Source organism: Pygocentrus nattereri, chromosome 18 (genome assembly GCF_015220715.1).
Source record: "Pygocentrus nattereri isolate fPygNat1 chromosome 18, fPygNat1.pri, whole genome shotgun sequence".
NCBI classification, from domain to species: Eukaryota; Metazoa; Chordata; class Actinopteri; order Characiformes; family Serrasalmidae; genus Pygocentrus; species Pygocentrus nattereri.
In genome coordinates this window covers 29,607,378-29,631,293 of record NC_051228.1, presented here as the reverse complement: position 1 = coordinate 29,631,293, position 23,916 = coordinate 29,607,378, and the positions used below count along the sequence as shown (strand labels likewise).

At 37.4% G+C, this 23,916-nt stretch overlaps 1 protein-coding gene across 1 annotated transcript in view; it reads left to right on the top strand.

Annotated features, from left to right (window-relative positions):
• The window catches only part of marchf3 (E3 ubiquitin-protein ligase MARCHF3), a 35,463-nt gene extending 15,550 nt beyond the window's left edge, over nt 1-19,913 (top strand). Inside the window, exons 2-5 of the mRNA XM_017692502.2 lie at nt 6,499-6,784; nt 10,948-11,152; nt 15,810-16,019; nt 18,880-19,913. Of these exons, the coding sequence (XP_017547991.1) occupies nt 6,549-6,784; nt 10,948-11,152; nt 15,810-16,019; nt 18,880-19,038 (810 nt within the window). The 5' untranslated portion in view covers nt 6,499-6,548 and the 3' untranslated portion in view covers nt 19,039-19,913. The remainder of the gene's footprint in view (nt 1-6,498; nt 6,785-10,947; nt 11,153-15,809; nt 16,020-18,879) is intronic.
• The last annotated feature ends 4,003 nt before the right edge of the window (nt 19,914-23,916 follow it).

Below are 23,916 nucleotides of genomic sequence, written 5' to 3'. Positions count from 1 at the left end.
TTGCCCCCTCCCTTATGGGATGATTGACAGGTTAGGAAGACTATGAAAATGAAAATGCAATCTAGTGAAATCATTTTCAGAGGCATGTTGCCACAGATCAAGTGCAGTAGGTGAGAAAAGGTTATTGCAAAGAGGAGAGGTGCTGTTTACTATTTACATTTTTATTTGATTTTGTTTGATCTTCTCTTTCATAAAGCAGTTTAAATGTATTATTATAGAGTGAAAATGCATATATTATATAAATAAATTACATGACATTTATGATTTTGACACAATTATTGCAGAATCTCATGCGTAAATATGCAGCTCTGGAAATATATTTTAATTTAAATAAAGCTATTCATAAAGCATCTAAACCTTGGTGTACATGAACTGTCAGTACTAGTATACCAAATGACAAATTAAAATCACATTATTGAATTTGAATTTTTAAGGTTAACATTCGGAAATTTAAATGCAAACATACAAATACATTGTTTAATTTGATAAATGCTCATGTCCTTCCATAATTTGGATGCCCTCAAACTTAAGTGATTTTTTTTTTATATATATATATTTTCTCACTTGCATGACTATACATTTTCCACGAAAATCCTGTACTTGAGTAAAAGTAGAAATAAAATGCTCCAGTAGAGGTTCTCTACTCAAGTACAAATATAGAAAATTACTGGATTTTAATGTATACTTAAGTATCAGAAGTATTTCTATTTTGAGTTATAATAAAAAATTATAATAGAAATTGTATTTCCATGTTGTATCTAAAGTAGAAACATAGAACTGATTTATTTAATTGTGCCTTTGTTACTTCTGTTACTTGGGAATGGTTCTTCATAACAGTGTTATAAACAGAACGTACACATCACTTTAGTTTAAGGACCTTTATGTGAATACAATGCCACTTACTTCGTAAAACATTTTATTCAGGGCTTATGCATGTGTTAGGAGGTCCCTATATAGGCAGCCTTTAAATTGTCACCAAATATATGCATGACAACATTAGGGGCAGGAAGTTCAGTGTAAGTTTTGTATAGCACTGTAAGTCAGCCATGGAAACCCATTCCATGAAACTCTACGCGCAGTTCTTGAGCTAATCTGAAGGCCACATGAGGTTTGGAGGTCTGTAGTGATTAAATTTGCAGAAAGTTGACGACCTTTGCGCACTATACGCCTCAGCATCTGCTGAGCCTGCTCTGTCATTTTATGTGGCCTACCACTTTGTGGCTGACTTGCTGTCGCTCCCAATTGCTTCCATATATCGCTTATAATATAAATAAATATATATATATATATATACATATATATATATATATATATATATATATATATATATATATATATATATATATATATATAAATATATATATATATATATATATATATATATATATACATATATGTATTTACACTATATTGCCAAAAGTATTCACTCACCCATCCAAATCATTGAATTCAGGTGTTCCAATCACATCCACGGCCACAGGTGTATAAAACCAAGCACCAAGGCATGCAGATGCTCTTAGGAGCTCAGTGAATTCCAGCATGGTACTGTGATAGGATGCCACCTGTGCAAAGGTGTCCAGTTGTGAAATTTTCTTGCTACTAAATATTCCACAGTCAACTGTCAGTGGTATTATAGCAAATTGGAAGTGATAGGGAATGACAGCCACTCAGTCACGAAGTAGTAGGCCACGTAAAATGACAGAGCGGGATCAGCTGAGGCACATAGTGAGCAGAGGTCGGCAACTTTTCTTCGTTACAGACCTCCAAACTTCATTTGGCCTTCAGATTAGCTCAATATCAGCGCAGAGAACTTCATGGAATGGGTTTCCATGGCCGAGCAGTTGCATCCAAGCCTTACAGCACCAAGTACAATGCAAAGTGTCGAATGCAGTGGTGTAAAGCACCACCACTGGACTCTAGAGCAGTGGAGACGTGTTCTCTGGAGTGATGAATCACGCTTCTCTGAGTTTGGCGGTTGCCAGGAGAACAGTATTTGTCTGACTGCATTGTGCCAAGTGTAAAGTTTGGTGGAGGGGGGATTATGGTGTGGGGTTGTTTTTCAGGAGTTGGGCTCGGCCCCTTAGTTCCAGTGAAAGGAACTCTTAATGCTTCAGCAGACCAAGAGATTTTGGACAATTTCATGCTCCCAACTTTGTGGGAACAGTTTTGGGATGGTCCCTTCCTGTTCCAACATGACTGTGCACAAGTGCACAAAGCAAGGTCCATAAAGACATGGGTGAGCGAGTTTGGTGTGGAAGAACTTGACTGGCCTGCACAGAGTCCAGACCTTCGATGAATTACAGTGGAGGCTGTGGCCTTCTCATCCAACATCAGTGTCTAACCTCACAAATACACCTCTGGAAGAATCGTCAAAAATTCCCATCAACACACTCTTAAACCTTGTGGAAAGCCTTTTTTCAGAAGAGTTGAAGCTGTTACAGCTGCAAAACGTGGGCCGACATCATATTGAACGCTATGGCTTAAGAATGGGATGTCAATCGAATTTATATTTGTGTGAAGGTAGACATAGACAGTGTGTGTGTGTGTGTGTGTGTGTGTGTGTGTGTGTGTATCTATCTATCTATCTATCTATCTATCTATCTATCTGTCTATCTATCTATCTATGTATGTATGTAGACACATTACTGCTGTTGGAAGAAAACCTTCTGTCTCCAAAATTATAACTTTACAGGAAAAGGAAAAACCTACTTTACTTCTAGTTTAAGTCAATGGAACCAGAGTTTTTATAAGTCATTTTGGGCCATTCTTTAATAATTTAATACATTTGCACACAATGTAAAGACTATATATATATATATATATATATATATATATATATATATATATGTGTGTGTGTGTGTGTGTGTGTGTGTGTGTGTGTGTGTGTGTGTTATTCTTATGGGGTTGAAATTAAGATATGAGAACATAATGTATTGTATTGTTCATGTCTGTTAATATCAGCTCCTGCCGCTACATGTTAAAGCACTGTCTGCCCGGTTTTAACACTTTCTCCAGGTTTTCCAATCAATTTGTTTACACATTGTGCCAACTGGACCCTATCAGCAGTAATGCAGGGTGGGCTAGAGGAAGCACGTTTGCAAGCTACTGACAGCTGCTGCTTACAGATAAATAACTCGTTCTATTGTCATTCATTAGACTGCAAGATCTAGAATTTAAACTTGATAGATTTTGACTCCTATACCGTGTGGGAGTTGCAGTGGAACACGTTTCATTGTACAGCAGTTTGTCAGGAAGGCCCCACCTGCTGTGTGTACAGTCATGCGCTGCTGAGTGACAACTCTTTCCTGTCCTTGTGACAATCCTGCTTCCCCCCAGCTCTGACTCTGTTATTTTTACCCACACCCGACCCGGCCTTGGGTATTGTGAAACAGACACTGTATTACTGAAAGAGACCTTGGCATGCTAGTGTTCTGCATTAGAAGGAATTGGTACTTCCTCACTAGGAATGGCTAAAACAATACTGAAGTATCAATACTACCTCGACTCTACCTCGGCGTGCTTTAAAGAATCAAATATAGCAGGTTTTCCACTGTAAAGCTGTAAATGAAAATAGGTGTAGAAGTGCTAGAAAAAAACTTTTAACAGTAAATTAAATATTTAAAGTTTTATTTTCTCAATAAGGGTAAAAACAGTAAAATTAGTTTCTTAGAAATACTGTAATTCCACAGTAGTCACATTTTCTAGTTCAACTAGTTATTTCACCCACAGTATTTTACCATAATAATAAAAGTATCAACCATTAAAATGAACACACACAATTTTTTTGTGAATTTAGATTCTATTTCTGTAAATTACTGACAGCAGTATCAAAACAGACATTACAAAAAAAACCCTTAAAGAACCATTTTAAGGTTGAAAAAAGATCAGAATGTTTCCTTTTGAGAAACATTCCTTATGTAAAATTACTGATACCAAGCTTTTTTTAAAATTACTTACATGAATTGTGCACTCTATCACTGTCATTTTCCTTTTTCATTTTTACACAACTTTGAAAGTACATTATGTGAACATTTCATGAGGAATACACTAATAGAATTTGTCTAAAAGATTTGTAATAAAATTGTGTTGTATTAACATACATAAAGTTAAAGTTAAGAAAAGAAGTTGTTCTTTTGAAGATACAAGGTTTTCTTGCAACAATGATGGTTTGATGCTAAATAGAAGGGGGGAAAATCAAGGAGCAGAGGAAAAAATAGAGTGGGGAGGGGAGGATGTGCACATTGTTTAGGTCTATGGCACTAGGCCTAATACGGGGTTGTTTTTATCATTTAATAACTGTAATCTCTTAAGGATTTTCTAAGTAAAAAAAATTAACATATCCTCTATACTATGGCATTTTTTTGCATTTTTAGTACTCAATTTCTGAGTTTAACATATTGGAAAAATAAAAATTGAAACATAAAATGTGCTCAAAAATGTGCCACATTTTATGTTTTATTTTTCCTTGTATGTTTTATGTTAAATTCACTAAACAAATAGTAATTGTGCACTAAAACATTCAGTTTCCTGTAAAGTTTTTTTTTTACTTGGAAAATTAACAAAATTTAGCCAGAAGACCCCAAACAATCACAAAAAACTTACTGTTTTAAATGCATTCAAATACTTTTAAAGGACAGAAGTTCAGTTTTGGTGTTGGAATATTAGCCACCCTATTATTCACTGAGCTGAAAGATGGCTCTGTGTAAATGCATGCATGTTGGGGAGAATCGGAGCAAAGCACAGAGTTAGCACTGAGCTTCTGTTTTGCACTGTGAGCTCACAACAGTGCAGCTCACTGACTCACTGCTGACCTCATTCTCTCCCCATGCCTGGGGAAGTTTAAGGAGATGTCTTTTGCCTTCCCTGATCAAGTGTGGTCACAATAGAGACATTGTCAGTGGACTGACCACAACGGAAATATTGTGATCCCTGTTTATTTAGTGTCTTACTTGGAGACCTGTTTCTCAGCTGCATTCTGGGTGTAAATAAATGCAGTGGGTTCTGATTGTTGCTCAGATGTCACCCTGAGGCCTGAAGATAATACAGGAATGGCCTTTCTTATTCCAAATGGCATAGCTGCTGGTTTTGGTTCCTGTAATGAAACTGTTAACTGAATATAGTGGTTCCAGTGCTGGAAAAAATAGTCATAAGTGTCTGTTTTAACTTTACTGTCAGCTGAACCCATACATTTGGGTTTTATGTCCTTGTGGCAGTTGTGACTACAGCCAAGGGATCAGCAGTGCCACCCTGACATAGGACCAAGAAGGGACTCAGAGATATGTACACTCAGTGACACTCAACTTAAAAATGCTATTTCTCTGCACATTTTAGTGCATAGTTTCCATTTCTTTGCTGACTTTATCATACTGGAAATACTGGGCAGATTTTCCTGATTCAGATTCAGCAAATAAACAGTAATTGAGCATTAAAATGTGCAGAGGTGTTCTGTGTAGAGGATGTTTACTTATTTCCCTCAGAAAATCAATACCACTTGTCATTTGATCAGGACTGACCAGACTTTTTCATTTGACTGTATGTCCAACCGTATCCTGATGCCCCTTCTAATTAGTAAATTCACCTACTTTAAGGTGCCGTTATTGCTGACACAGGCATTCAATTGTGCACCTACAGCTTGTATAATCTTCATAGAAAAGCATTGCCAATTGAATGGGATGTGTTGCAGTCACCATACCTAAAGCTAATTTAGCTGGAGGGACATAAAACCCCCCAGCACTGTGTGTGTGTAGCAGCAGAACTGGGAGCTCCATCTAATATCTGTGGGATGAGCTGAAGTGGCATTTGTGATCCAGAACTAATCAATATCCAAGCAATTTTCCGAAGTCTAGTGGAAAGCTTTCTCAGACATGTAGAGGCTGAAACTGAAGCAAAGGGACAAAGTCCTTATTAATGCCAAATTCAGTATTAATAAAGAGGAGCAGATGTTTACAAACTTTCGGGCATAAAGTTTAAGTTATGGTGGGAGCTCTGACTGTTCTGCACTAAAACTATGAGGCTACTGTAGCTAAAATAAGGGGAGGCTCATCACAGTAATTAGCATTGTGTGAACTGTATGGCACAGAAGTACATGCTGTTATCTACAGATGCACTTTAGGCTTTTGACTTGGTTTTGTATGCAAGTGCTAAAACAAGGAAATGTGTTTGATGAACTGTCAGTTTTGGTTTTGTTTACTACTTTATTCTTTAATCCTGTCAATACCTTAATTGCATTCAAATCTAAACTGTAATCAAACCTGAAATGTATCTATGCAGTAGTGAACATTGAACTTTGTATGTCTTCTATGTCTTTGTGACATGTCTGCCTCTATTAGCAAATTATAAATAGATGTGAGATCAACATACAATATGTTTTTTCCAGTATAATATGTCAGCCAAACCAGTAAATCTTAACTATTTTAGTGCAGTAGAAAGCCACCATTCAAAGCTGTCCTCCTACTGTGTATGACCCCTATCATGTCTCACATCTCTCCTTTGATCCAGATGGGAAATGCCCTATAAGCACACCCGACATCATCTCATCGTCTGCTGCCATGACAACCAGCTGCTGCAATCAGTTACCTGAAGTGTTGATGGATCACTCGGACGCTACACTTTTGAGGAGCTCTGATGGACAGGAGTCTGCTCCAATCGGGAATCTGGATTGCTCTGATCCCGCCCTGCCAGGAAAAGCAATGGACCCTGACACCAGTCCAGCGAACGAGGAGCCGCAGTACTGCAAGCAAAAGGATGGACCATTTTTGAACAATGTAGCATTTGCCAAACAGAGGTATGAAGTACAACGCAGAAAGTTCTGTAAATTATAGTACTAAAATAGTGTGTGCGAGTGGTTTTCTGTTATTCTGAAAAGTTACTGTTTTGGTACAGTGGAGTCATGAAATTGTGAAAACTGTAAGAACTGCAACTATTGCAATTTTATCCAAGACTAGTCCATATATAACAAGCCAGCTCATAAGGTCTTTGACATTGGATATAAGCCATATAAGTGGTGGATTGATGCATGGCTGGGTGGATGGATGGATTGTTAAATAGAGGGGTTGATGAAAGGATGGATGGATGGATGGATGGCTGAGTAGATGGATGGATGGTTAAATAGAGGGACTGATGAAAGGGTGGATGGATGGATGGGTGGGTGCATTGATGCACTTTATTATCCCTGAGGGCAAATTTGAAGCAGTTCTATTAAAGAACTATTGATAAAAGCTGACCAAGTTCAGTAATTTGTTCTTTTTAGAAAGAAATTGACCTCTTGTGGTTTTGCTCTTGAGTAAAATAGACTGTTCTAGTGTAGATCAAGCTCCAGGCAATTTGTGCATTCAAAGCTGTGAAATGTGTGACCATGGAAGCCCAACAAGTGAGCTCTCAGGAAGCCCCCATGCAAGCTCTAAATTTAGCACTTTGATTAGTGTGTGTGTGACAGCTTTGAGGCTGCTCTGTGTGTCAAAGACCAGGCCCGGACACCCCAACCCCCCTCCAACCCCCACCATGCTCCTCCTCACAAAAGACTGCTTTAGCCAGGCGACAGCTGTCACAGCTGCGCTCGTGCGGAGAAAGAGCCAGCGGCCCATTTCCACGCTCCTCCAGCTCTGAAAATCTAGTCGGTGTCAGCAGACACACCCTCATGTCAGTGGACAGGGCTGACATGTTTGTCATTCTGCAACTTTGTAATTATAAGTCTCATATAAGCACTAAATATGACAGCGGTTGGATTGATAGGCTTCATTTATTTTAATTGGTGAGATTCATGCAATAAGACTTAATTGGCTGTTCTATTGTGGTGAGAAAGGAGTCGAAGACATTTAACTTCTCTGTAGAAATGACTTTCAGCAGGACATGATCAAACAAAATCCTTCATAAGGAGAGAAAAATATTCCTGTTTTTGTTCAAATGTCATGTTCACAGTCTGTTTTTATAAATGAACCTGTGAGCTGTTGCTCTTCACCTCCTTCAGGTTTCATGAGGGCTACGTAAGTACGGACCTCATGACACATGCAAGTATTGCATTTGTGAACAGGTTATGTCAGTATTCACAAGATAACAAGATGTTTTAAGAAGGAAATGTTATTGTTGTCAAGTAATGGAACATGTAAGGCAAAAGCCTGTTTAAGGAAACCAGATATCAGTTTTCTAAAACATTTTGATGCTCTCATATTTTCCTGTAAATTTTCCTGCATCAGTTAAGATTTAAGGACATCTTTCGTAGTACTGATAAAATGGCATTCTTATCTAGGCCTCTAAATGGAACAAGTGTCTGTCACTAGAACAAAGACCTGTATGTCAATATGATGTCATTTACTTCATAAAACATTTTGTCTTCTTGCAATTATAAACATACGCTGTCCATTCATGCTGAATTAATGCTGAAAAAACATTGTTGCATGCTTGTGCAGTATGCAATCTGTCATGACGAACGTGTGTAGGTGTTACCAGTTTTATGGTGAAATCAATAGTAGAATTGTTGGCTCCTAATGGTCAGCCCAGCTAGTTATGGTCAAATTGGTGGTGAATACTTACAGTAACATTCTCTGAACTTTTTTTAACCTTCATTAACCTAAAAAGTCAGTTATTAGTAACATTAAGCACATGCTGGGGTAATAAATACAGTATTTTTATCTTTACTGTGCCATTTTTTCTTTTCAGCATAGAGCTTTGTTACATTTGCCCATGGAATCTGTCCTTTGAAGATAAAATTTACAACAAATGTTTTGTTGTAGATATTGATTTTTTTTTCAAATAATAGCAGCATACAATAATGAGCATTCCTTTTATATGTAATACTGAAGGATTTGTGAATCACACATTTGTCGTTTCAGCCTGGAGGGGGATTATCTTGTTTTGCACTGCAGTATCTAATACACTGTTGTTGTTTTTTTTTTTCTTCATTTCAGTTTGTCTTGAAACATTGTTTTGGTACAGAATAACGGTCCCTGTAGTCATCTTCAGACAGTCCTGTTGTTCATGACATTCCAGATATATTTTCTAAAATGCCCACTGTTTATCAAAACACTGAGCTTGACAACTAAACCTAATCTAAGAAGATTAAATGTCGTATAGGAAATTGATTAATCGGAGTTGAGCGTGCATATAGTAAATTAAAGCACAAATCTCCTTTACATGATACATCCAAAGCAATAACAACCAAAAGTGTAAATGAGTATTCATAATTTCATTTCATCACCAAGAAAACTCACTGACATGAACTTTAAACTTACAGAACCAAAAAAAATATATGAATAGGTCATTATTATTGTTTTATGATGTCACAAAAAACAACACATGCACATGCATCTGTCTATCCAATCTAAAGCAATTTAGATCTACCCATTCATGCTGCAGTTATAAGGAGTGTATTGCTTGCACTGCTTTTTGAGCAAGGCACAATACAGAGCAGCCAGTCAGAACAGAGCTCATTTACATATGAGAGTCTTAAAAGCACTAATAACAAAAAAAAAAGCATAAAGAGGGTCTGGAAACTGGTCTTGTAAAAATAAATTAGTTGTTTTTGATTTAACCACACAATTGTTATGGGTGCACCTCTTGGCAACACATAAAGTGCAAGAAAAATCTAGGATAGGGGTCTTTTAAAAAGCATTTCAGCATTACATTATAAACTCTAAACCATTTAAAGAGAAAAATCTAATTACACCAGTCAGCCAAGACATGTTTGGTGTCTAAGTGTGCTTCTTGTTTTGTCCTGGATTTACAAGACTAATACAGCTGATATATGGGCTTAAAAGTAACTGTAAAAAAATAATCATTCAAATGGAACATTGCAATGTTAAGTATTATACTTCAGTTAATTCCAGCCACGTAAGCTGATTGAGAGGCGTTCTAATCATGCTGATATTTTGCCATAACATCACGAGTTTTTCACAAACACTATTACTCTGCTAAGACGCCGTTACTAAGCAACGCGTTTGACAGCGGTAGCAGATGCTCAAGCCATTTGAAATTTTTTACTTCTTACTTTGCCACAAACAAAAAATGGATATTTTTAAGAACACATTTGACCCAAAGCTGATTTGATCAAACTCTGAGGAGACTACATTAAATTCCAAAACTGTCATTACCACTGAGCATCTTTTCATTTGGCAGCTGTAACAGAAGAAAGCCTAAACAACCTGGAATCAGCGAGCCATGAACCGAATACCATTCGCCAGACATGCAGTCTGATCTTCAGAGTCTGACCAAATCAGACTGAGCCATAAAACTGCCGCAATAAAAAATAAAAAAGCTCAGCGGTGATGACAGTTTTGGAATTTAGTGTCAAAAACTGAGAATGAACTGCCGGCTGTGCAGTGAGTGAGCGGAGCTCGTTGCTGTGATGTGGCAGCAAGCTGCTTGTTAAGGAACTATAATTTGGCGGAAGGAACATTAAAACATATTAAATGCCATGTTCACAGCCCAATTTATTAATTTCTTACTTTATGTATTTAACTGTTATATAAAAGCTGTTGTATAAAAGCAATAGCACACGAGAGAAAGTGTGTTATTGTGAAATAACATCACAGCTGTGTCTTGCAACCAAATCATAGCCGTGGTGTTATAAGTAGATCACATAGCTGAAAACTGTAATTAGTGGCCAATTTAAAGCCTAATTTTGTCTACACGTTTTATAGATTACAGTGTCAGAAAACACATAAGCAAGTCTATTTGAGATTACTTAACACCTCAGCAGAGTTTGATTATGTAATCATTAGGCATGCAGTTTGCATAATGCTAATTGGCTAATTGCGTTAAGCTTCCTTTGCTTGTTAGCTGCACTAGCCGTGTACTAGCCGAAGCAAATTTCAGACACCAAACGTGTCCTGGCTGATTAACTACATTTGTGATAAGGAGAAAATAGTTTGAACTATTAAATAATTGCTTTAATATTTGTGTTTCAATTTGAATATGAGAGGTGTAAAGCATCTGCTCTTCTTTTCCCTCCAGTCCTCTAGTGGAGCGACCCATGTGCAGGATCTGTCACGATGGCGGCGGGCAGGAGGAACTGCTGTCCCCATGTGAGTGTGCAGGGACGCTGGGCACCATCCACCGCAGCTGCCTGGAGCACTGGCTGTCAGCCTCTAGTACCAGCTTCTGCGAGCTCTGCCACTTCCAGTTCAGCGTTCAGCGCAAAGCACGGCCTCTGCTGGAGGTATAGTCACTATAGTAAAACTCTTGCTTCGCGAGTCCAGCCTTAATAACAAAACTTTGCACAGAAGAAGAAGAAGACAGGAAGGATAGAGAGAGAAAAGTATCAGCTATTTTTCCATAACAAATTGCAATATACTTTTCTGGTATTGGAAATAGTTTGCTCATTAGAAATGAGTATGTATGTAATAGCGTAAAGCTTATGAAGCTCTTTTTTGATAGAAACTATATTATTCATTTAAATATTTGTGACAGTGACAGTAGAGTTTTAGTAATAGGAGTTCTGTATAGGAGACCTTTATAGTTATTTTTATGAAGGTGCTAAATAGGACTATTTAAAGAAACTTTTGAACACGTTTTATATACAGGGTATAAAAAGCCACAGGACAGGTTTTATTTATTTTTATTTTTTATTTTATTTATTTTTATTTATTTTAACAGCCACTTCTGACTGTTTTTCAAAACCAGTCTTAAAGGCACAGTAACAAAAACAGCCTATTCAGTTCTAAGGGATATAGAGAGGCTGAAAATGGTCATGTAAATGAATTCTAGCTGTTTTTGGTACATAAACCTCATAAGGTGACCTTGAGAAAAAAAAAAAAAACAACAAATGTGGGATACAGGCCCTTCAATTCTAATTCTCTAATTCCCTTTAAGTCTAGATTTTTGGTTGTTAAAATTATGCAAATAAATGTAAATTTATAAGTTGATTACAGAACCCATTTTCTTGTATTTTTTACTTTTTAAATGACCATTTACCAAAGTTTCTTTATCTCGTAGGCCTTAAACAAGCTTTTGTTGTTAGGCTGAAACTCAGCTTCAGCATGAATGGGTGGGTCAAAACAGCTGTAGGCTGAATAGGTGTATGTGTATAAATGAGTTGGTTCTTGTGACACACAAAACAGTGAATTCAGAACGGGCTGTTTTAGCAGTTTAGTTTTTATCTATACACCATATGGACTGGACATATTACTGCAAACTCTGTTACTTAACAAATCAAGGAAAAGTCTTTTTTCCATGATGTGGGAATTTTAACGAAATGAAAAAATTCACATTTCAAGCAGTCTGTGTGAGAGAGAGTCATAAAATAAGAGGCTGAATGTGTGCATTTGTGTGTGAGTGCAGTGACTTGAGACTGTCGTGCACAGATGGAATGTGATGGCTGTGTGAGCAGAGAGACAAAAAAACTCTAATGAAATGCACCACCAGCTACTGTAGCATATCAGTGAAGACGTTAGGAATAACTCATGAATGAGCTTGACCCTCATAAACGTATTGATCTCTTTTGATTTGACAGCTCTTCTGCATCAGTAGCGCAGCAAGTTTTGATGCAGAATTTCCTTTCTGACATGTGGGAATAATTCTGCCCACCACAAACAGATTTCCTGGGTAATGAGTAGCCTAAACATCCTGATTATCATACAGACGATAATGTTTTAAACACAGAGATAAAACGTGTACTCTGTTAATTTGAGCGGATAATACGCTCATTAAGCTCCCATTAAGCCTGAGTAGACTAGCGGGCAGATCGTGTAATGAAAGTGTAATGCAAATAGCGTGGGCTAGCATGTGTATGTGTGTGTGTGTGTGTGTGTGTGTGTGTCAAGTTACAAGACTGCATAACTGTGGTGCAGCAGAGCAGCTCAGCCTGTTTATTCAGCATCCACATACTCATCCCTGCATATTCACATAGTGCTAATTACACCCCAAATGACAGAGCATGGCCCACAGTGGAATTTTGTACAGCCCTTATTTCTGCATTGACAACATCAGCCAGATTTAGAAAACGTGGTTAAAATGATTTCTGTAGTAAGAGTGTTCTTGTGTAAAATAAAAAAGAATATTTTATAGCTTTATTTTTAACTTCTAACTTTATTAATCTCATGATTAACCCACATGCCCACATCCTAAGAAATTTTCTTCAATAACCACATGGACAAAACCCAAAATGATGAGGTATTACTACTTTTATAGATACACTACTATACTGACTGGATTATTACTAACGACAGTTTCAATACCACATTAAAAACATGGAAAATAAACAGTGTGCTGAAACATAAAACTCTGTTGCTGACAGCTTTGCTGCTGTTGCTGAGTGTCTGTTATTTGCTGTCTTTTATAGAAACCAAAGTCAATTATCAGCACTGGCATCATGTGCATCCTGTCAGATGGGTGCATCCTGCCAGAGTGAAGTAGGGAGGAGGAGGGGAGGGGCTTCTGCTGTTCATGCACCTGTACTCAAATTATAGTTATTACATGATGGTCAATTTAAGGGGCTGTTATCAGAAAAGAGAATGGAGGCTTTTCCTATATGTTACAGTAAGAGTCTGTTTCTGAAGTCACTTATAAACCAATCTGTCTGTGTACACTGATCAGCCATAACATTAAACGCACCTCCTTTTTTCTACGCTCATCGTCTATTTTATCAGCTCCACTTACTATGTAGGTGCACTCTGTAGTTCTACAATTATAGACTGTAGCCCATCTTTTTCTCTGCTTGATTTGTTAGCTCATGGTGGTGTGTTGTGCTGGTATGAGTGGATCAGACAGCAGTGCTACTGCCATTTTCAAACACTGTGTCCACTCACTGTCCACACTGCTGGACACTCCTCCCTTGTTGGTCAGAGACAGTGGCTCATCTGATGTTGTGCAGTCTGCGTTGGTCATCCTCTAGTGCTTCATCAATTGACATTTTACATGTTTCTGTGTAACTGTTATTTTTCCTCAGTAAAAGCATATGGAAATGAATTAGAATCATTAAGATGTACATTCATAGACATTAAATTTCATTTTAATATTTAATAATAAGTGAACATATTTGAGCATTTTTAGCGCTGAAACTTGAAATTGTGTTTTGTTACACCTCTAGTTATTGTTAAGTTATATTCATATAAAATATGAATGTTAAAGTGTTAAGTTAGTTTGTTGACAATCGATACAATCTTAATGTAACATATAGGAAAAGCCTTCATTCTCTTTTCTGATAACAGCCCCTTAAATTGACCATCATTTAATTAATTGCAAATTCCAAATCAAACCAGTTCATTAGGGCTTCATGATTATCTGAATGAGAGATTCAGGCGCATCTAATTAGAGCTGCAATAAAACTCTGTAGAAACTTCACCAGGAGTAAAACAGCTGAAGACATTGAGTGAAACTTTTAGTCGATATATTACTGCAGTTCTCTCTTTCTCAGATAAAATGCTCTTGTTTTTGTGTACAAAGTTATTGCTGCTTCTAAATTTTTCACCTGCAGTGTATCAGGGTTACTGAGTATTATGCAGCTGTTTGTGTTAGAGTGGAATGGAACTCATTACTGAAGAAAATAATATGCTAATTTTACGATGATATAATTAAGGCCAAGACCAGACTGGCTCCATCTTAGAGTACGTGGTGCCCAGTAATGGAATTACACCCTGCATCCCCATACATCACATTCAAATGATGTTGACAACATAATGTCTGATGCTTCCTCTTTGCGTACAGCCTGGAAACCAATTAGTTTTATATAAGATCAAGTATCTGAGTACTAACCACTGCAACCCCCCGCATTTACAGAGCAACCTGTCGATATTACCACTGATATTGTTTTATAATCTCTCATTTGATGTCTTTAATCTCATAGATACAATGTCAGCTCTATTCATGAAGAATGAAGTGGCGAGTGATAGTTGCAAGGATAGTAACAGATGAAGTTAAGTGGGTTGAGAAAAAGATGTTAAGACTTTATTTGAAAGTTACAGACATAGGGACTTTCTGGCGAGCATAAGCATTAAATATTTAAAAAACAATACTCAAGTATTTATGAACAGCTTACGTCAGGGTTCTCAAGATGACATCAAATGTTTATAAAGTAAATCACACCAAATTGGCATAAGGACCCTTAAACTAAAGTGACATGTATTAGACTGTTATGAAGAACTCAGGAGGCGGATGCCTAGATGAGACTGGCAAATCAGTCATCTGAAAGATGCCCTCAAACTGAAGTGACACAGGACAATCTAAAGGAAAACAATAATGAAAATGATCACTTTAGCTTAATCGAGCTGATAAATGGTGTTCTTACTATACTTCTGTCTCATAAGTGCAACAACATGAGAATAATGCTTCATAATAGTGTTATGAACAGGACAAATGTCCATCACTTTAGTTTAAGGACCCTTATGTCAATATAATGTCACTTAGTTCATGAAACATCCTTCGTCATCTAGTGAACACCAACATAAGCTGTTCATAAATTCTGAAGTGTTGCTTCATAAACACGTTACTCACTCTCTGTGTAGGTGGCCTTCAAATGTGTTACCAATAAGAATACATTTTATTTGCATAGCATCTTCTGTAAGAACTGAAAAAAAGACAGTAAACAGATTAGCTGTATACATGATGATAAACAGATAATTAAATCAGCTATATATTTTTTTTGTCCAAAAATAAATAAATAAATAAAAACATATGTCCCTAAAATGGCAACTTTACAGGAGCAGGGAAAAAGAACTGACTTTCAGTGTTGGTTAATGTAAAAAGATTTTATTCCAGGCAATTTGGATCATTTCTACTGGTTTATTCATCATAGCATGTCATCATTAACAGCAGCTTCTGTGTTAAAGCAATGTAAAATGTAAAAAAAAGTCATTGCCCAATTTCTTCTTCTCCTCTAGTGGTTGCGTAACCCTGGGCTGCGTCAGGAGAAGCGTACGCTGTTTGGAGACATGGTGTGTTTCCTGCTCATTACACCGCTAGCCACCATCTCAGGCTGGCTGTGTCTGCGAGGGGCTGTGGACCACCTTCACTTCTCTAGCAGACTGGAGGCTGTGGGCCTGATCGCTCTCACTGTAGCACTCTTCACCATTTACCTCTTCTGGACCCTGGTTAGTATATCTGTCATGTAGCACAACTCACATTGTGCTCTGTGTGTAATGAACGTAAGAACAAGACTGGAAAATAAATAATAAGATGATAATGTTGATCGCAGTGCCATTAAAGCGTCCGTGTCATAGAAACACTGTTAAAGTTTTAAGACCTAACCTGCAACATCTAAGCTGGAGATTGGTGCTTTTTGGACATGGTGTGCCTCATTCCAACTGAAGAGTCAGCCAATCAGAACAGAGGTCACCTACATGAATATGTGTTCCAGGGCCTACATACAGCAATCTTATTGTCTTTTATTTTTGTCTACCAAAGGTCCAGTTAAACCATTTATGTGGACGTTTGTACAAATAACTGCCATAATTCGTTTTTACATGACCATCTCTCTTAGAATTAAACAGGCTGCTGTAAATGTAAATGACCTCTGATGTAACATCTGGTGGATCTATAAATGTTTAAGGGATGGTGGGAAAATGTAAAAATTAAGCATGATCACTTCTATAGCACAAAACCACACAAATACACTTAAAAGGAAAAGATAAATTACAAGGAAAAAACTAGAATATAGGCTCTTTAATACCTAATTAAAATACGGGCTTGAGAAGCAATAGATTGTTCTGTAGCAGTCGCATTGTGAAAATGCCTAATGTTAAAGTTTAGGCCGTGCCCATGTTTTAGGCTACAGTCAGATGTTCAAAGACAGCTAGCTCAGCAGCCATTGAGAGAAATTCCCACACATGTAGCTGCCAGCAACTCCAAATGTTCCTGAAATTAGATGCTGTTTACTTACACTTACTGATGTGCAAATAAACAAACTTCAGTACAGCCATTTACTGATGTTAGCTGAATGCTGGTTGATGCTGTCTAAGCAAAAGTGGTCCTTTAAGTTTTGTTGGAATGCATTTTTCATGTATGCGCATGTCTAATGAATAGAATGGCTTTCCATTTTCAACCGTTTTTCACTTCTCTCTAAGCAGACAGTATAGACAGAGCTTTTTAGGATGTGCTTGTGTTGCCCTGTATCAGATTGTCCCCAGTGGGTGGCAGCATATTTAGGGTAATTGCTCGAAACCTCAAAGTCTCTGTGATCTCCTCTCTCTCAGCTTTTAACCCTTAGAAATCATTGTTGTCATTACTGCTGGCGACTTTTCTGCAGAAAGTGCAGATGTTACATTTTCAATTAATACTACCTTTGTGTTCGTAAGTAGGAGAGATGTTTTATTCTGATTTGAATTTGATGAAAATGTACCGTTATGCATGCAGTCTGGTTTCACGGAAAAAAAAACTAAAAACATCTTTTACATTTTTGCCACGTTTGTCATCTGTAAACATCAAATTAAATGGAAGAAAGTCAGAAGTGCAGATTCCAGTCAAAAGAGACAGTAAATTGAACTTGAATGTAATTATATACATTACCATACATTTAAATAGTACAGCAAAACTACACACAGTTAAATCACTGCTCACAAACGCTCCCTACGCTATTCTGATTCTATTCTGATTCTTTCTTTCTTTCTATTCTTTCTGTCTTATGTTACTGTAAACTTGTCAACTATTCCTGTTGCTCTTGCTTATATTTACTATGTTGCTTGCTTTTGAGTTTCACAAAGGTGCAATATACACAATTATGTTTTTAGCTGTTTTTTTGTTATTAATTAATCAGTCATTCATCATTACACTCACTACACCTCTATATGGTGATTTAGTCCATAGAGTACATAGACTTGCATTACTTTTCAGCTACGTCAGGCTTTTATCTCCAGTGCAGAACCAACGAAAGCAAAATTCTAACACCAAACATGTTTTTACCAGTTGACTGTGTTTGAGATAAGGGGTAAATTGTGTAAATTACAGTTTTTGGTGAAACATTCCTCTAATTATTGATTATTGCTATCAGCCCAGAAATGTAGAGTGGCACATAACTTTTATTTTAATTAATCTATTAATTAATTTATTTATTTATTTATTTAAGCACATAACCTACTTGCTGCCAATTGCAGCATGTGCCATGCCTCCTAAACCCTTTTGGCCTTGTTTTGTGTTTTTTGTATTTTGGCATTTATGTTTAGCAGCTTTTTCATTGTTTTATTTTTTCAATATACAGCACTGACAATAAATAAGATAAATAAGATGTTAATGAATAGAAATGAGACAAGGTTGCTAGCAAAGCAAACCTGTCTCCATATCTCAAGAGTGGATGCTGTCTTTTTACTGATTCTAGCTGAGGCCAATTCTAACATTACTTTGCTGTGTAGTTGAAGAAGCCAGTGTTGTACAGTAAGATTATGTGGGGAAGACATCTCTGTGCAGTAATTAATTTAGCTGATGTTAAACCAGCGAGCCATGTCTTTGTTTTCCTGTTAGGACTAAATTGGAGTCACCGTTAAGCAATAGCTGAGTTCATATCTTGAGCATCAGGAACAAGAAACTCCTTAATAGCATTGTTAAAATAAGCAGCCAGGTTACAGGACAGCAGCTGTGTTTATTAAAACTACTTCAGAGGCACACATTAAACAGAGCTCAATGGATCATTTTATCACACGATTAATCCCCAAAATGTAAAATTTCAGCTTCTTTCATAAAGCTCTCACTACAGACTTCCAAAGATATGATGCAACAAAGGAAAGAACTGTTTCATCCTGAGCGCAATCTTCTTGTTAACCAGTAGGATTAAGTGAAAATGTAACCTGTTACAGCTTCTTCTTTGAGATTGGTCTTTGATGTATGTCGTATGACTGCAAACCAATTTCCTTGTGAGATAATAAAGAAGAAAGAAAGAAAGATTTGTATTATGATTTTGCTCCTGAGCAATGAATCTTTCTCTGAGCAGGTATAACCTCTCGCTGTGTCTCTCTGTTGTAGGTGTCCCTCAGGTACCACTGCCGTCTATACAATGAATGGCGTCAGACCAATCAGCGTGTGGTGCTCCTGCTGCCCAAATCACATGGAGAATCACTGGGCAACCCATCGCTGCCTGGACTGGCACGTGCCAAACGACCATCCAAAGAAACTATAGTGTGACTGGACATTGAACTGAACATTGAACTGAACTGAAGAGAGGAATGTTCAGAGCCTGAGGACTATAGACACAGGAGTTCAGACTTGAATGGATGACCTGAATGGCGGGTGACCTGAATGGATTTCCTGAGACACACTGGTGACGCTGACCCTCGTATTTAACTCTGAAAAGCCTACTGATGAATGGTGACGCTGTGGATTGTTGTTTCAGAGCTTTGGGGAAACGCTGTTGGCTGTGATCTTTCCTTTGGTAGTGTTAGCATGTTGCTAGCATTATTTGTGAGCTCTTCGGGACATCTCAGTTGCTGTGTTTTGGCGATACCTGGAAAGGTCAAGCAACGAGGATCAGTAACCGTTTTCTACCCAAGCATTTAGACTGAATAGTTTTCTTCTGGATGTTGATGTTTGTTCTTCATCAGCATGGAGTCTTTTTTGTTTTCGGCTGCGCTCTCTTTGTATAATGAAGTGATATGTTCAGTCCAGAGAGAATGTCTTGCCAAACATACATGATAAGGGGCCTAGTTCAGAATTCACTAGCTATCTTTATACACTGTATGTCCAAAAGTTCTAATTAGTGAAACATGTGCACCTGCTACTAACACAGGAGCTCGACTGTGCACACATAGCTTCTCCATAGAAAAGCATTGCACTCTGGAGCAGCAGGAGCCTAAGGTCACCTTGCTCAAAGCTAAGCATCAGCTGAAGGTGTATAAAGCCCTCCAGTGTTGGGCTGTGCAGCAGTGGTTCTGTGTACTGAAGTGATGGAGCTCAGTCCAGTAGATTTGGAATGAGTTGGAGTGGGTTCTTCAGGGGTTCTTTAGTAAAGGAAATGGTTCCATATAGAACCATAAGCATTCAAAGAACAATTTGCATGATTAAAGGGTTCTTTGCATTGTGAAAGGGTTCTATATAGAACCAAAAAGGGTTCTTCTACATATATATATTTCTGCCACCCCATGAATCTGAAGAACATTTCCCAGTGCCTTTACTAAAGAACATTTGATAGGCCATCGTTTTAAGGGTATAATTATTCAACATCAGTGCCTGACTTCACTAATGATCATGGATGAATGCAATCAAATCTACAGAGCAATGTTCCCACATCTAGTGTAAAGGCCTTCCAGAAGAATAGAGGCTGTTACTGCGGCAAAGGAGGGACACACTCCCTGCCAGTTCCCTTGATTTCAGAGGAAGTGGATGAGTGGGTGTCTACAAACTTTTGAACATATAGTGAATGACGGCAGAAGTTCAGAACAGTTCTGAGGCAAAGTGGCTGAAAACTGAGAGAAGCAAAACACAAATACTGGTCTGGTGAATTTTGATTTCTTTCTTCCAAGTAGATCTGCAACCCCTCCCCTTTCCCTGTGAGGCTTTGGAAACTGTGGTGGACCATACTAAATTGCAATGTGACATGAAATATGTTTTCAATATGGGTCCCTGTACATGGAAATTGTAATATTAAAAGCTTTTCATGTTTTTTTTTCTTTTACTGAAACTTCACAAGTAATTATTTCTGAGTTAATGTTGTCATATGATCTGATGGACGTTTTATTGTGGGTGACCTCAAACTCTGTAACAGATGAACACGCCGTCTTGAGACAAACATTCACTCCAAGCTTTTGGCCTTAAGATAATGACTCTTCTGTGGTGTGCATTGGATTGAAACCGTGAAGAGGAACATTTAAAACATATAATCAAATAAGTCAAATGGCTGCCTCTGAAAAAAACACGGTCTGCTCAGAACTCTCTACTACCATAAGATACCCACACTGTGATGTCTAACTAGTTAACGTTTGCTTTTGTAATCAGATGAAAGGGTTCACAGGTCGGACAGACACTGACAACACTTACAGCACGTTTTTGTTGAAGTGAACTAAACCAGTTCTTGAGTTTACCAAATATGATGACCACTTTTTTGTAAATTGAATAAAATTTTTTATGATTTTGCCTGCAGAGTGTTCCAGTAATGATATGAACACTGCAGTTATTGGGTCTTCATTCAAAGTGGGTTTGCAGCTAACACACCATCAACATTCCACTTGAGTTCATCAGAGGATCAAGCACGGGTTAAATTTAGGATGCTGATGTTTTTTTCTTCAGATGTCCACTTAATTTTAAATAGTTAAGGTTGACTCTACAATAACAGTTCCAGGTTTTTCATCAATACTTTAACAATATCACAAACATTTAACAGCTAAATATTTTGGATGCTGTGCAAAATGTAAATAAAAATGAATGCAGTGATGCAATGAAATCATGTAAGTCTTATATTTAATTATAAATAGTATGAAGTCAACACATCAAATGTTGACACTGAGAAATTTGTTTTTTATATGGTTTAAATATTTATCCATTTTTAATTTGATGCCAGCAACGCATTTCAAAAAAGTTGGGACCGGCGTGTTTACCACGGTGTTAAATCATCAGTCTTCTTTTAACAACACTCTGAGCATTTGGGAACTAAGACCAGTTGCTGTCGTGACACGAGCTGCTCAACTGTTCGGGGTCTCCTTTGTCATATTTTTCACTTCATAATGCACCAAATGTTTTAGTGAGTGACAGCTCTGGCCTGCAGGCAGGCCAGTTTAGCACCCAGACTCTTTTACCATGGAGCAATACTGTTGTAATACATGAAGAAAGTGGTTTGGCAGTGTCTTGCAGAGATAAGCGAGGCCTTACAAGAAAAAGACGTCATCTGGATAGCAGCATATGTTGCTCCAAAACCTGTATTTATAGTTGAGCGCATTAATAGTCATCACATAACATCACAGATGTGCAGGTCATCCATGTCATGTGCACTAATGTGCCCCTATACCATCATGAATACTGGCTTTTGAACTGTGCACTGATAAGCTGAAATGGTCCCTCTACTCTTTAGCTAATTATTTCCAATATTTTCTGAATTTAACATTTTTATTCATCGGACCACAGGGCACCTCATTCCATCTTCAATGAGCTTAAGCCCAGAGGGAGCAATGTTATTCCTGGATCCTGTTTATATATATTTTCCTCTTTTCATGGTAGTTTTACTTTACATTTTTGTTTTTAGAAGGGTTTCTGAGCCCAGGCAGTGATTTTCACTACAGAATTATGTCTGTTTTTAATGCAGCACTGCCTGAGGGCCCAAAGATCACAGCCAGCCAGCCAGCCAATACTGCTTTTTGGCTTTGTCTCTTGAAACCAAACTTTCTCTGGATTCTCTGAATCTTTTAATGTTATGTATCGTAGATATGAAATCAAGTTATTTGCGATGTTGAGAAATTTTGTGTAATTTTTGCCCTATTTACCCCTGCAGTCTTAAACACCTCCCTGTCTTTACTCTTTACTATAACCAGTCATGTTACTGACCTGCTGCCATTTTACCTAATTAGTTGTCAGATGTTCTACCAGGTGTTTTTTTAGCATTACACAACCTCATCAAATTCAAAACGGGCATGTAATTAAAAAAAACTTTTTTTTATTAATTTCAGTTAAATGTTGGGTTTCCATATTATTGATTTCTGTTATTATTTACATTTGACAAAGCATCCATACTTTTTTGGAAACAGTGTTGTATATTGTCTTATTTATTATGAAGGGGGATTAATGATGACAAAAAAAGCACATTACACTGATTTTCCTTATGAATTACACAAACACAAGCTGTTAAACTTGTGACTTTATTCTATACTTGCCACTGGAGTCTTGTGCTGGAAAGGGACCACCAAAGGACCACCACTAACCAAATATTTCAAGTGGTGGATTATTTTCAACACAGCAGTGACACAGACATGGTAAAAGCAAGGCATTGCATATGCTGCTCATATGAGTCAAGCACAGAGATGTTACTGGGCTCATCAGTGGTCTCCTTCCCTCAATGGATGGGACCGAGGAGAGCTGATACGTTATGTATATAAACAGACAGGCCACAGTCAGTAACTTAAAACATATGAAGTGCACCTATGAGGCGTTTCTGAAGAAAAGTGGCAATGAGTACAAGGTAGGTGGGATGATAAACCATCCCAACCATGACCAGTCACTTTACATGACTCATGGCATACCAGTGCTTTTACACCTTTTGTTGGTGCGGATCCAACAAACCTTTTCTTTAGTTCAGTCCGAGTACATACTTGGGTGACCAATCAACATATGAAATTAAAGTCTGGAGGCCTACATACACTTTCAAGTGAATGGAATGTTGATCAATTCACTGCAGGTTGGAATTTATTTCTGTGCAGGGGTGGACAGTAACTACTTAAATGTAATTAGTTACTGTACTTAAGTAGTTTTTTCTGTATCTGTACTTTAAGTATTTCCATTTTGGGAGACTTTTTACTTTCACTCCACTACATTTCAAAGTCAAATATCTGACTTTTTACTCCACTACATTTTGAGAAATCGGTCGTTTCTTTTGGTTTTTGTGCGTATAAAAACATAACATGTCAAAACAAAAAAAGCGCAAAGTAAGAACACCAATGGAACTAACCTAATCTGTAAAAAGACCACAATATAGAAATATGTACACAAATGCAGTCGTGACTGGCATGTTTCTTTTTTTCCTGAATTCATACAAACACATTCATTTTATAGTAAATTAGTTTTGGTTAGTTTGTTTATGAACAGAGACCTACAGATCAATATAGTAAAGGAAAACTTTTGTGCTCCTGAGTTTAAAGCCAGTTTTTATTCAACTTGTAACTAATTTACAAAGTAATCTTAAACTGAAACTTTGCTTGTTTGTAAAAGTGATTTCAGAGCCACTCGGTTCTCCCTGATGGAAACTTTGCCTTCAGTGTTTTGTGCTTATGATCATTTTAATAGTTGTCAGATGACCTAGATGGCATCATATTTTCACCTAAAATGAGTTCCTGAAGAGAGTCTTGTTATAAAAATGATAACAGG